The 13648-nt window shown below is 43.1% G+C and overlaps 1 protein-coding gene across 1 annotated transcript in view; it reads left to right on the top strand.

Annotated features, from left to right (window-relative positions):
* LOXHD1 (lipoxygenase homology PLAT domains 1) overlaps positions 1-13648 on the top strand; it is a 264458-nt gene that overhangs the window by 118600 nt on the left and 132210 nt on the right. Inside the window, exons 13-17 of the mRNA XM_067545371.1 lie at positions 355-605; positions 1719-1854; positions 6170-6330; positions 7860-7946; positions 12397-12532. Of these exons, the coding sequence (XP_067401472.1) occupies positions 355-605; positions 1719-1854; positions 6170-6330; positions 7860-7946; positions 12397-12532 (771 nt within the window). The remainder of the gene's footprint in view (positions 1-354; positions 606-1718; positions 1855-6169; positions 6331-7859; positions 7947-12396; positions 12533-13648) is intronic.

The following is a 13648-nucleotide window of genomic DNA, read 5'->3' as shown; positions in this document are numbered from 1 at the left end:
ATTATGTGTGTGTTCAGTATTTTTCTTTAATTTAATTGTTAACCAAGGATGTCAGAACCACTGAACTTCAGCTCAGGGGTCTTTCTTTCTAGGACCTTGTGGTAGAGAGGTCATTACCATATGTGTGTTCCTGGTGGAGTATATGAAGTTATACAAGATTTAGCTGTGTGTTTCTCTGAAGAGTCTGTGGCATGAAAAAATAATCATATTTAAAGTGTACTGCATGGAGGTTGAAAACAAAACCCCGTGCAGGAAATCAATGCAGCAATGAACCACATTCTAAGTCAAGTAAAAAATTGTTATTTTCACGCTTATTTTTCTAACTGAACTCCCATTCCTTTGTGAACTCCTCAGGTATTGTTTACAATGTTGCTGTAATGACAGGAGACGTCAGAGGGGCAGGCACTAACTCCAAAATCCACATAATCCTGCATGGCTCCAAAGGTTTAAAGAACAGTGGGAAGATTTTCTTGGAAGGAGGTGAATTTGAACGCGCCAGGACAGATCTGTTTAACATTGAGATAGCAGCTCTTCTCAGCCCTCTGAGCAGAGTCACAATTGGGCATGATAACTGCGGTGTCAGTTCTGGCTGGTTTTGTGAGAAGGTGAGAACACATCAATGTCTTTAGGCGGTTGTCAAATTATTTCTGATTCACAGTATGCCCTGTACAACCTAATCACCTTAAAACTTCTACTTTTATTTAGATTACAATATCTCCAGTGTGTTAAGTCAATATTATGCATAATGCATGCTATAAGACTGATTGCCACTAATATACATTAGATGAATAAATCAATCCCTCATTAATTGCATCAATTGCTCGTTTGCTGTCACAAAGATAAAGATTATTTTCTGCTCAGCACGGAAGCACTGTTAGATGTTTGCATAACAGGCATTGCAGAAATGCAATTTAGTGTTGTGTTCAGAGCTTCAAAGTTAGGATCCAGAGTCAAATTTACTCAAAGTTTAGGGGCTGTTGTGAGCTTAGGTTTTGGGCGGGCCCAGAACAAAGAAAGGGGTTAATCACATCAGTTGGTTAGAGGTCCAAATTTGGACTTCTCAGATCTGGGGTTTTGTTTTGTGGCCATCTCTAACTGAGTTCTAGCATGAGATTATCAGATCTCAATCCTAGCTTGCAACTTTCCCTCTAGATAACGGAAGGCCACATGGTTTCCCTGGGAAGTGATGTGGTTTAACAGTGGAGGCCCCGGAATCATTTGCATAACTTGGGTTTCCTGCCAATCACTGAAAAGTGTGGCTGCCAGACCCTCAGTCCACTTGGGCTGTTGAATTGAAAATGAAAGATGCATGCAACAGGCCCCTGTCACTGACTTCAGTGGCTCCCGCAAGTCCCCTGTTTCCCATGCCCATGTCTTTAGAGGATAAGCAATTGACCCTTCCCCCCCCCACAGGCTGTACAGTGATGTTTGGCCTCTGCTTGGTAGGCCCATGTCAATGCACCCTAAGAAGGATCTTCTGAGGAAGCAGGAGGGCAGAAACCTCTTGTTGCACTCATAATTGGATAGGAAACAGCCTGTTCTTTTTTTTTTTTTTTCTTTCTGATGACTGCCCAAAGAGCCTACCTTTTCACAGAGGACTCACAACTCCTTGCTCAGTCGTTACACCAGCTGTGGCAGGTTTCAGACGTCTCTAATTTGGGCTGCTAGTGAAGCGATAATGGATAACTGGACTTTCTTACCTGGGCTTCTTTTTGTAGGTGGTGGTTTATTGCCCATTCACTGGTATTGAACAAACCTTTCCTTGTGGGAAATGGCTGGATGAAGATGAAGGAGATGGACTGATAGAACGGGAGCTCTATGAAATGGTCTCCCTGCGCCAGAAGAGACTAAAAAGTATGTATAGTGGCAGACAGGGCATAAATAGATTCCTTCTACCCTCAAACTTGCCTGTTACCTATCCTGTCAAAATATAAGTAGATTCTTCTGCAAGGTAGAGGCCTAGGGAATGCAGTGATCAAAGCTCTTTGGTCTTGCTTTAATTCCAGTTAATTCCTTATGTAGTGGAATTCTGGGCTTCTCAGGTTGGGTCACTGGGCATGAAAAGAGTCCCCATAGCACCTTTACTCTGTAGGTATGTTAGACCTAGAGTTCTTTTCCCTATAATATTAAAACCTGCTCTGCTAGTGAAGCTGAATATCTCCCTCCCCAACCCCACCCTACTCCATCCCCCCAAAAAAGGGAGAAGAAGGGGCAGAATAAAAAAAACAACGAACTCTTTTGTGTTGATTTTACAAACCTTATTTTTTCATTAAAGGTGGGTGGGGCAGAAGTAAGAAGTCCTATAGTATTTTCTCATTTTGTCTAATTGCAGAATGTGCCTCTCCAGGTAGCAAAGTTAAGCATTTGATCTCTCTGCATTAAAGGAAGGCATGCTCAGGTGTGTCATTCCATCTAGTAGAGGGCAATATGGTAGCCACTCGTCTTTCAAGGCCTGTTGGCTGTGTTTGCAACAAGCAGGGAATTCCTGCTGTCTCACCTGCATTACAATGTACATGTAAGCAAAATGATTTAATTAGTAAAATAGATGCTATTTAATCAGGATGCTTCTGTGGATTCCAGTTTGTCCTGTTTAACCAGCAGTTTCGTTTAAACTAAGTTTATCTAAATGTTGTTTAATGTTATCAGCATATTATGTCTCTAACGCAGTCCATTTAACTAAAGCATTTATGACCTTTAACTTCCATATTGTCAACTCTGATTGTTATTGACAGGGTAATTCCCTGGTTGCCATTGTGTGTGAGATGAGCAGAGAACAGTAGCCTTGAGAAATCTGTGCCCTTTAAATGCCATATTAAAGAACCGTAGAAGCTGGAGATGAGGAAAACCTATTATGTCATCCAACACATCAGCTTGTGTTCTCTACTGTACATTTATTGGAGTGTTGTTTAATCTAACTTTGAATGTCACAGTGACAAGCCTGCCTGTATTGCTTTTGGAAGAGTATTCCACAAACAATAGATCTCACTGTCAGGAAGCTTTTCCTGCTATGCAGCCCAAATTTTTCCTTCCTTAATTTCATTCTAGAACCCTTTGCCACAAATGATTCCTTTCTCTCCTTGGTGTTTATACCCAGAAGAATCTCTGCTTACCAAACCCTGCTTATGAGAACCTCCTTGTTGGCCAAACATCCAGTGTCACTTGATGTACAGAGAGGTTTAGACAAGAGATGAGTAGGGTAGCAGCCTGAAGGCTTCAGGCTTACGGAGCCACTAAGATCTGCAAAGATGTGGCAAATGCTTAGGGAACTCCAAATCTCCTCTGACAGCTCCCTCCAGACTCTGTGCTTGGTTCTTTCTTCTTTGACCCCTTTACTCCCTTGGCAACTATATTTGCTCCCGTTTCTAATTACCTTCTCACTGTATATAAATCCCTTATCTTCCTCTCTTTCCTTGCCTTCTCCCCTCTGCCTAGTCTCCCATCTGTGGCTGCCATTCCTCGTGGAATTCCAGCCACCATCTCACACGCACCGTTTCCATAAGTGAGCATTTTATGTTCCCAAAAAGCTCTGTTGGCTCCCTTCTCTATTGCAATTAATGCCTCTTCTCTCCTTCCTGCTCCTCAGGCTCACGGCCTTCATGTATAACTCTTGTCTGTGCCCTTTACCTTTTCCTCTCTGGTTCACTAACTCTGACCCCTCCCTTTCCAGTCAAAGGCCTGGTCTACACTTAAAAATTAGATTGACCTAGCTATGTCACTCAGGGCTGTGAAAAAATTTGTGCCTTGATGCTGTAGTTAGGTTGACCTAACCCCTGGTGTAGACGTGAATAATTCTTCTGTCGACCTACCTACTGCCTCTTGAAGAGGTGACTTACCTACATTGATGGAAGAACCCCTTCCATCAATACAGGAAGCATCTACACTATGATGCTACAGCGGAACATCTGCAGAGCCCTGGATGTGCCACAGTAGTAGAGACATGGCCTAAGGCACTTTTGCTGAAGTCACTCACTTTTCCAACAACAGTTGGAACAGTTATATCACTTCACTAGCCTCCTGGACCTTATTGTGTCCAGATTCAAGCTCAGATTCAAGGCCCTCCATTACCTCACTTCTGTCTACACCACTGCTTAATTTCTTCACTGGTAGAGCTGGTCAAATTTTTTCAAATGTTAATAAAAAACTTCCTCAAAGTATTGAATTCTGACTGAAAAAAGGGGAGAAATTTGAAAAAGATTTCATGCATTTCCCTCTCCTTTGCATTTTTTCAACCAGCTCTATCCACTAGCTCCCCCAGTTTCCTGGATAGGTCTATTAGAAGTTATTTATAAGCATATTATAGTGCTGTTGTACTTCAGCCTGAAAGCTGAAGGTCAAGCTGTGCTCATTCTGTGAACAGTGAAGCAAGTCTATAATTAGCACTTACTTAACAATTCTGTTGACGCATGAGCCAAGATTGAATCCAACTCTCATAGGTACATGAAATCTTCAGGACTTCCAGGAGAAAAGGTGTGTTATCATTCCTGAAGTAAACAGGTTCAGAATACACACAGGGGACAGATCTTTGCAGGGAGAAATGCCACTTCTATAGCATAGACCCCCCTCTTATGTGAAAAGCCATTAGAGTTGCCATGTGAGTTCAGGGAACGAGAATGGTCTTGTAGTTAAGATACTGGACCAGGACCCAGAGATCTGGGTTCAATTTGCAGGTCTGCCACAGACTCCCTGAGCATCTGGGCATGGCACTTGGTGTAAAATTTTCAAAAGCACCTAGCTGAAAGTCATTGGGATTTGCATCCTAAATCACTTAAATGCTTTTGAAAATGTTACCTAAATCTCTCTCTGAGTTATTCCTCATCTGTAAAAATGGAGATAATACTTCCCTGCACAGTGACTATTTCAGCATAAATCCATAAATACTCTGATGCTGTAGTGACGAAGGCTACATATGTACCTAAATATTTTGTTGTTCATGTATGGCATATAACATGACTGGGCTGGAAGATGGGGAGATGTGTTTTCTCATCCATATAAAATACCAGGAATGTCACTCTGTGTGTCACACTGAAGCCTAAAGTGTCTGTTCAGTCAGTGTGAAGTGATGGGAGCAGCTGCAAGCATGGATGATGGCTCTTTTCATTTAGAATATCACCAGGTTGAATAATCACTGGATTTTGCAGTCTGTTACTGTCAAATTTTTAAGGTCTCAGCTATTTTGCCTTTACAAATTACACCTGTGCAATGTACAGCTGGAGTAAGGCATGGATCTATGCCATACCAAGTGGTGTATACCACTGTGATACTCAACCAATCACCACCCTTACTTTGCAACTAATTTGCATGCAATAATTGCATTGGGTGTATGAGGGAAACTGCACAGATGATGGATTACTTGGCCAAGCTGCCACACCCATATGCCCAACTGCCACACATACAAATCAGTACAAATCTCTCAGCATAACCCCCCTGGACACATATCAACACTATCATTCAGACAACAACACAACCAGCATGTGCAGTAACCTCAAATAGACATAGCCCCTCGCTGCAGCCCATACCCCTTATTCAGCAACTGCACAAATCCATATAACTCTCCCATCATAACACAACCCCCATACTACAACACAACCGTCACAGACTATAACCCCAAATTCACGTAGCCCTTCACCACAGCACACACCCCGCATTCACTAGCCGCACAAATCAACCCAACTTTCCTAGCACAACACATCCCACACACAAAACAACACAACCACCCACACAACAGTACAACCAATACACAAAATGACCTCACACATCACTCAGAAGCCTAGATTGTCTGTTAAGTCAATGTGAAGCGATGGAAACAGACATAAGCGTGACTGGGAGCTCTTTTGGTCTGTTACTGTCCTATTTTTACTCAGCCGTTTTCGGTTCTTTTACACACGACTTTACAAATTACACCAGGGCGACAGCACACGCTTTCAGCTGCTAGTTATAGTTTAAAGGGAGTCACAATGTTAAATCTCTATGTAGGGTATAGAATGTTATTCCTGTATGACTATAGATATCCAATTTAGTATATGCCTAAGAAGATAAAAGACCTGAGTTTTCCACATATAAATGCCCAGCTCCCTCTTGTCCTAGTGAAGTTATAAGAATGTTTTTACCAGGGTGTTCTGATATTTTTATTTGCTATTTTGTTTATAAATGGTTTGAATCTTCCCTGTAGAAAATCCCTGGTCACTTTGGATCTGGACAAGCGACATTAAGAATGCCGGGACAGATGCCAGCATCTTCCTCCAGATTTATGGAGACAAGGGGAAGTCGGATGAAATGAAACTGGACAACAATTCGGACAACTTCGAAGCTGGACAGACTGACAAGTTCATGGTCAGAACTTTGCATTTGTGGTGGAAGGACTTGGCTGTGGTTCTCTTAGGGCAAATTTCACACCTCTGCAGAGGGCCAGCGGCACAATTCCTATACACCACTGAAATCCTACTTTAAGACAAATCCTCAGTAAAACTCCATTGACTTCAATGGAGACACAAAGATTTACATCTGCTGAGGATCTGGCCCAAGTTCTTAAAATAGGGGGTGGTGACTTGAAGTAATGATGGTATCAAGTAATATGTTCCCTCTAGAGCTCTTGGAGTAGGCGGGCTATATCCTCAGGTGATGTAAATCGGCATAGGTCCATTGACTGCAGTGCATTTGCTGTACCCATTTATGCCAGGGGAGGATATGGTCCATGATGCCTGCAGAAGGCAGGAGCAGGCATAATATCTCCAGTGGTGCTAGCCAGTTGGAGCTCGTTGAGTAACGGCTCTTGCCATAACCTTAGGAAGAGGAGCATAGCCATGCTCTATGCAGTGTTAGCCACTTTGTGCTCACACATGGGTGAGTGTCATGGCCATTAGTATTCTTAGGAATAATAGGAATCGTTTATTTATTTGTACAGTGCCCCAAAGTGCTCTAGGCTCTATAAAGAGCAAGTACCAGACAAAGTCCCTCTCCCAAATAGTTTATAATCTTAACCCAGCCAAGTCTCCATTCACTTTGGGCATGCCCCTCCAAGAGTGAGAGCAATGCTGCATGCCAACACTGCATGCGAGTTGGGATTGGGTAGAGGCTTCCTGTGCACGCTATGCCTAATTCCTTGACATGCTTGCCTTTGACTGGCTGTGACACAGCCCTAACATTTAGTTATGGGTTGTCTAGAATAAGATTAAAAAGCAAAGGATTCCAATTAACTACCCTGTTCATAACAATAATTCCTCTATCTTTCTGAAGCTGTAGCCATCTCACAGAAAGACAAGCACATCTGTTTGGTTTGGGGAACAGCTGTGGAGGATTCCTACAAGAATAATGCTGTGAGAATAAGATGTTCCAAATATTATCACCTATAGCCCTTATTCAGATGACTTATTCAGGGGACAGTGGATTCCCTCAGTGCCCAACAGTGAATGGCTCAGGACAATGACTGTCCCCACACTGAATCCTATGCAGTCCTCCTCACTTGGGAAATGTTGGCTCTGAGATTGAGGCTGTAGAGTAAGGTGTACAAAATGAAAAGAACATTGTGCATGGGTGTGTGTCAGTATCCTATCTAAGGCAGAATTCCAACCTAAAGCAGCAGATTCTACCCCCCACAGTCACAGATCCCTGGGACTCCAGTGACTTTCATGATTAAGGTTGCAGGATTTCGACCTTACTTTATTTATCATGAAAGTAAATTCATCAAACTGTCTTTGCAGTGTAGAGGGTGTTACCTTTCTAACAGAATTAATTCTCAACTCCTGTTCTTCCTTCTTTTGACCCTCTTTGGAAGCTGTGGATTGCAGAAAATTTTAAGAGCAATGTATGTGCCTTGCTGAGTTACGCAATGTGCCATTTTGGGCATGTTTCTGTTTCTGTAGATTGAGCTTCCTGATTTGGGCACATTTTATAAACTCCGGATATGGCATGAGAAGAGGAGCCCTTTTGCTGGCTGGCATCTAAACAAGGTGAGACGGTGGAAAGGCAGGTTGCCCCTGAAAAAGCCAAAGCTCTGCCTGTGGGGTATAACCCGGTAGCACGGCACAAGTGTGTGGAAACAGAAATATATCACACACATCCATAACTTACAGTACAGAGGCGATACATACACATAATCAATAGTATCGCATTTAGCAAATTATACCCTTTCCAATGGCACCTGACATGACATATCTTGTACGAATTATTGTAGTTTTGCAATATTGATATTAATTATATTATAAATGGTCACCCCTAATCCAGTAAGGGTCACAGCAGTGATGGGTGTGTGTCAGACTACAAGGCCTCCCCATTGGTAGGCAGTGGATCCTAACCCTCCCTCCCCAGTCAGTGGACCTGGATTTCACGTATAATTCTTCTATCACTAGCCAGTCTGAGGACTAGAAACTAGCCCAGTCTTCATTGCAGGAGACTAAGATTTCAAGGTGGATTTGGGTCTCCTGCTGCTTCCTGAAGGTGACGTGTTGGGTAGCAAGTGTGGAGAGGAATGTGTGCAGATCACCTCACCCTTGTAGCATTTACTGTGATAAGTAAGCCAAGGAACAGTAACTAAGTTCGGAGGCCAGCAGTCTAATATTTCTGTCTAGGGCAGTCATTGCGGTGGATGAGAGGGATGGAAAATGGTGGCACCCAACAACTTAGACTTCAGTGCCTGAAGGTACATCCTTCCTCCCCCTCTTACACGGACAATTATATTTTCCCCCTTGCCTGCTGTATACATGTTTTTTTCCTGGGGCTCTCAGACACATTATCTTATGCAGCAGGACAAGCAAGCGCCTTCCTAGTCTTTGTGTTTTGGCTGATTATAAGGAGAAAAAGATTCCTAACAGCAAGATCTGGGAGGATAGGACATAGTCTCTCGATGGACAATGCTAGAAGCCCCATTGCTTGAATCATTTACATCTTGAGTGGAGGCTCTGCTATAGGGAGCACCCCTGTCCTGTCTGAGGGATAAACAATAACCTACTACAAAAATCTTTACTCATTTCTTATTTCTTCCATTCAGCCAGCTCCAGTTCTGTTGGTTGCTTAGCCAACAGGAAAATGTTCTTGTGAAGAAGGGTCTAGTTTGTTTCTCTATTCCTTTGACACTGATTATGATGCTGTCAGCCTCTGCCTAGGTTTAGAGGCATGGAGTTCATCCCTAAGCTTTTCTCTCTCAGCCAAAAAATGCAGCATGCTCTCACTATGCCACCTGACCCGCTCTGGATAACTTGGAAGATTGTGCTTAAGAAAACATTGATTTCACGCTACAGCCATAAATAACAGTGATGCTGAATCACCATTTACCATTTAATAAGGTCACGTTGTTTATCCTTTAGTGTCTCTGATGCAGCTGGGCTGGATTCTGCCCTCCTCCTCGCTGAGGAAGCTGCACAGACATAGGCCGGTTCTAGTTGAACTAGTAAACTGTGAACTGTTACCAAGGCATGCTAGTTCTGAAAATACATCCAGAGTTATTCGTGCTTCGTGAGCCTTCGCTTGCTGTTGCTTCCACTCCTGAGGGAGAGGATGGTGACCTACTGAGGCATCCCCACTTTGTTGCTGTCAGAGGAACATCATTCTGTCCTTCGCTGCCTGCAGCAAGCAATAAGTGGGGTGGTCTTTATATGAGATGACCTGGGCTCGTCTTGCTCCCTCCAGGATCCTCTCTCATTTCGGCGAGGGAGTTCTCGAGTAATCCCTAGTGGGCAGCTCAGAATGTTTAGAACGGGTCTGGAATTTTGTGTATTCAGTCCTCAGCCACCAGGGCAAGTACCACACCAGGGGGAATGACAGGATTCCAGAGGATACTCAGCTAATTGCCTTAAGGTAATTATTGGACTCAGGGAAATGACATGCTCCCACAATAGATTTATCTCGGGGTACAATTTTTGGGGGCACAAACTGTAAATGCAGCCTCTTCATGGAGCACCTGAAAGAATCTGGAGGTCACCAGGATTCACTAGAGTGGGTGGCACCATTTTGCTCTTGACCATTTCTACACTTAGTGGAACTGAGAGGTTTATCCTGGCTTCTGCTCCAGGTCTGTGTTACGCTACCTGGTACTGGCATGTTGCTTCACCGTAGCATCACTCAACTCAGCATGTATGAAGTCGGCAATACCCTTAAAACTATCCACTGCAGGGTTTCATACTGGCACCCATCACCGTAGTATCTGAGCGCCTCCAAAGTTAAATGGATTAACATGGGAAGGTCCTTAGTGGAGTTCATGGAGTCTGCAGCTCCTTCTCTTCACTAATAGGAAGCTCTGCGTACGGTAACTTGACCGACCCCAACTAAATCATCCCAGCCAGGGCTTTGTCAAGCTGGGCCTTAAAAACCTTTCATGTAACCCGTTCCAGAGCTTCACCACCCTCCTAGTGAAAAAGATTTTCCTAATATCCAACCTAGACCTCCCCCACTGCAACTTGAGACCATTGCTATTTATGTTACCATAGCACCCAGGAGCCCCAGTTCTGGACCAGAACCCCATTGTACAAACACAGAACACAAAGACAGAGCTGACAGTCTAAGTTAAAGACGTGAGACAACAGATGGATGCAGACAGACAGACAAGGAAACGAGAAGGCAATATTGGTCAGCATGGTAGGCAGTGGTATCAGCACACCTAGCTGTTGTCAAGTTTTGTGTAGGTTTCACAGCAAAGGAGAGTTTTCAGGAGGATAATGAGTGAGTTGTGGCGAGCTCCTTCCTAGTGTGAAGGGAAGCACAGGAGAAAGCACAAAGGTGCTTGTTTGAAAATGTAGCAAATGGGTGATGGAGGCTGGCATCATGGACCGTTTGGAAGCGGGAGTCAAACTTGCGGTACTGAATGAGAGGTGATAGGTAGGATGGGAGCAGGTAAAAATAGGCCCTGAAAATGATAGGCCCTTTGATGTGATAGAGAAGGGGGAGTCAGTGGAGGGACGCCAAGAGAGAGTTGACATGCTCAAAGGGATGGGCTAGGAAAATGATCTTTGCAGCAGCATTCGGAATGGATATGACTGCATTTGTCAAAGCCAGAGAAAGGAATGTTACAGTAATCACGACGTGAGAGGATGAGAGCCTGGACAAGAGTTTTAGCTGTTGTGGAAGGACAGGAAAGGCCACCGTATCTTAGCAACGTTATGCAGAAAGAATCAGTAAGATTTAGACATATCCTGAATCCAAGGACATAATGAGAGGTCCTAGTTGAAGATGACACCCAGGTCACAGGCATGAGTGGCAGGCAGAATGGTGGAGTTGTCTATGGTGATTGAGAAAAGAGGTAGCAGGAAGGGGTTGGGAGGGAAGAGTAAGAGTTCTGAGATAATGAAAGCCACGTTGAGCCATGTTTTAGCTATGTTTGCCTGCCTTCGTGTTGTTCACTCTGCTTGTGTTTTATACTCTTACCCGCACCCTCTATGTAGATTGTAAGATCTTCAGGGCAGAGACCGCCTACTACTCTGTCTTTTTACAGCACCTGGCAAAATGGGGCCTTGTTCATGGTTGGCCGTTAGGCACTACCGTAAGGAACACGATTAAGTCATATAGGTTGCACATTTGTCAGTGAAACCATGTGGAAAATGCCGAGGAGAGCATCTTACATCATTTCTTATTCCATGAGATTGCTGGGCTGGAAGGTCATCACACTGAGAGATGGGCTGGACTAAAGGAGGGGGGGAAAAGCTACTCAGGGAAAATGGGATTTTTTTTCCCTTTCAAATTAAGAGCGTCAGTATTTTTAATAGTTACCATCCTTATTTCTTAGGAGAGATGAGCCCAAGCTGAAAAGTTCAGATTCCTTTCTTTATGATGCCCCTTCAGCACTGGACATTATTTTGATCACCACGCCACATCATTCTCTCCATTCATATCTCTCCTACAGACTCATTTATTCATGATACACAACCCAATAATAATTGCTACATTTCAAACAAAAATCCCAGTCATTCCACCCACTGGGCTACGCAGTGTGTCCTGCCTGTTCTGTATCTTTTTGTCTGAACTTGCAATCTCCTCAGGGCATGGATTATCTTTATGTCATCTGTATGTTGTCTGGACAGCACTGGACATAGTATAAGCACATAACAAGTAATTCTGAATAGTAATTAGCTTGATCAAAACTTTTTTCTAAATATTTTGGGGGAGGAGGGCAGGGGAAAGGCGGATGTGATTGAACCGATAGTTTTGCCTTGGGGAAGGTGGAGAAGGAAAGGAATGAAAAGGAATCAGATTTGACAGATGTTAGTTTCTTTGTTTAATGTCCTAATTCTGGAAGGTACTCAGATACCACAGTGATGAGCACGGTACACAAACCTGAATAGGTTCTCTAATTATTAATATTTATTCCTTCGTCTCTCCGACCTACCCTTCCTCCCCAGGCAGAGCTTATTGGGAACTTGTCATTTTTGTTTTTAAGTCTGTGAACTCATGTGGTGTTTTGGTTTAATTAAGATAACTCTGCTGAAAACGCTGACAAAAGAGAAATATACGTTCAATTGTGGACGTTGGCTGGATGTAAATGAAGACGACAATGAGATCATCAGGGAGCTCCCTGCAGAGGGACCTCTAGTGACTGAAGTCATGCCAGGTAAGAATCAAGAGCTCCTTATGGAGGCTTGCTTAGTGACTGAATAGAAACAAATCCTCTTTGTTTAAGTGATGCACAGATAGACCTGGGCAATTAAATTAGCCTCTTTTTTTGGCTCTGGTTTTCCTACAGGTTTTCATTTGTGCACCATTAACTGCATAAAGTCTTGGAATTCCACGCTCTATTTTGAGCAGGCTTAACAGTAGAGAAGAGAAAGATCAGGCCAGAACACAGTTGTTACTTAAAGTATATTTTCTTTCTACTGATGCATTTTCCAATCCATGTTAAATGGAAAGTACAAGATTTGAAAGTGTGTGTGTGTAATAATATTTAAATACTTAACTGAAATGGGGTCTAAAAAGTTTTGTAAAGATACATACACAAAAAGGGTATACACTATATTTATATATACACACACACAAACAAACAAGGAAATGTGCACCTTTCGTTACATATAAGTAATTACATATATGTATATCACCTGTAGCTTTAATTAAGGAGCTTAACAGGACTCTGTTTATTCAAGACGAATTCCATTCTATTGCTTTTAGAACTGAATCACTGAGTACAACCTCTCAACTGTATCTCTTAAGCATTAAAGATACTTTGCAAAGACTTTGGTGTGGGGAGGGGGGCAGATTACCCCATATTTGGTTGCTGTGGAGTTTCTTGCACCTTCTTGACCCTCTGTAGCATCTGGTGCTGGTCAGTATCAAAGATAGGACACTGGACTTAGCTGGACCATGAGTCTGATCTCTTATGGAAATTCCTGGGAACTCAGGAATCTGTAGGCATCTGAGTGCTCCTCTTTGATGATGATGAATAATTGTAATTGCAAATGTTATTAAAATGTCACACTGGTTTTTGAAATTTATTTTTAATCAGCTATGAAGAGGAGCTTGGGTTAAAATGCTTGCATTTACTTGTTAGGGAGCACCTGATGTTGCTGTTTGAGTTCTACCGTTCACCCAGCGTTTAATGTGCCTAAACTTGCATTTCAGTGTCAAGGGCTAGACTGTGAAAGTCTGTACTCAGAGTAGTTGTCAATGGTTCGCTGTCAAACTGGGAGAATGGATCTAGTGTGATCCTGACAGGGCTCAGTCCTGGGGCCAGTAC

Source organism: Emydura macquarii, unplaced genomic scaffold (genome assembly GCF_026122565.2).
Source record: "Emydura macquarii macquarii isolate MOO-44397 ecotype Brisbane River unplaced genomic scaffold, CSIRO-AGI_Emac_v2 contig_1045, whole genome shotgun sequence".
NCBI lineage: Eukaryota > Metazoa > Chordata > Testudines > Chelidae > Emydura > Emydura macquarii.
This window is presented reverse-complemented; position numbering and strand designations above follow the sequence as displayed.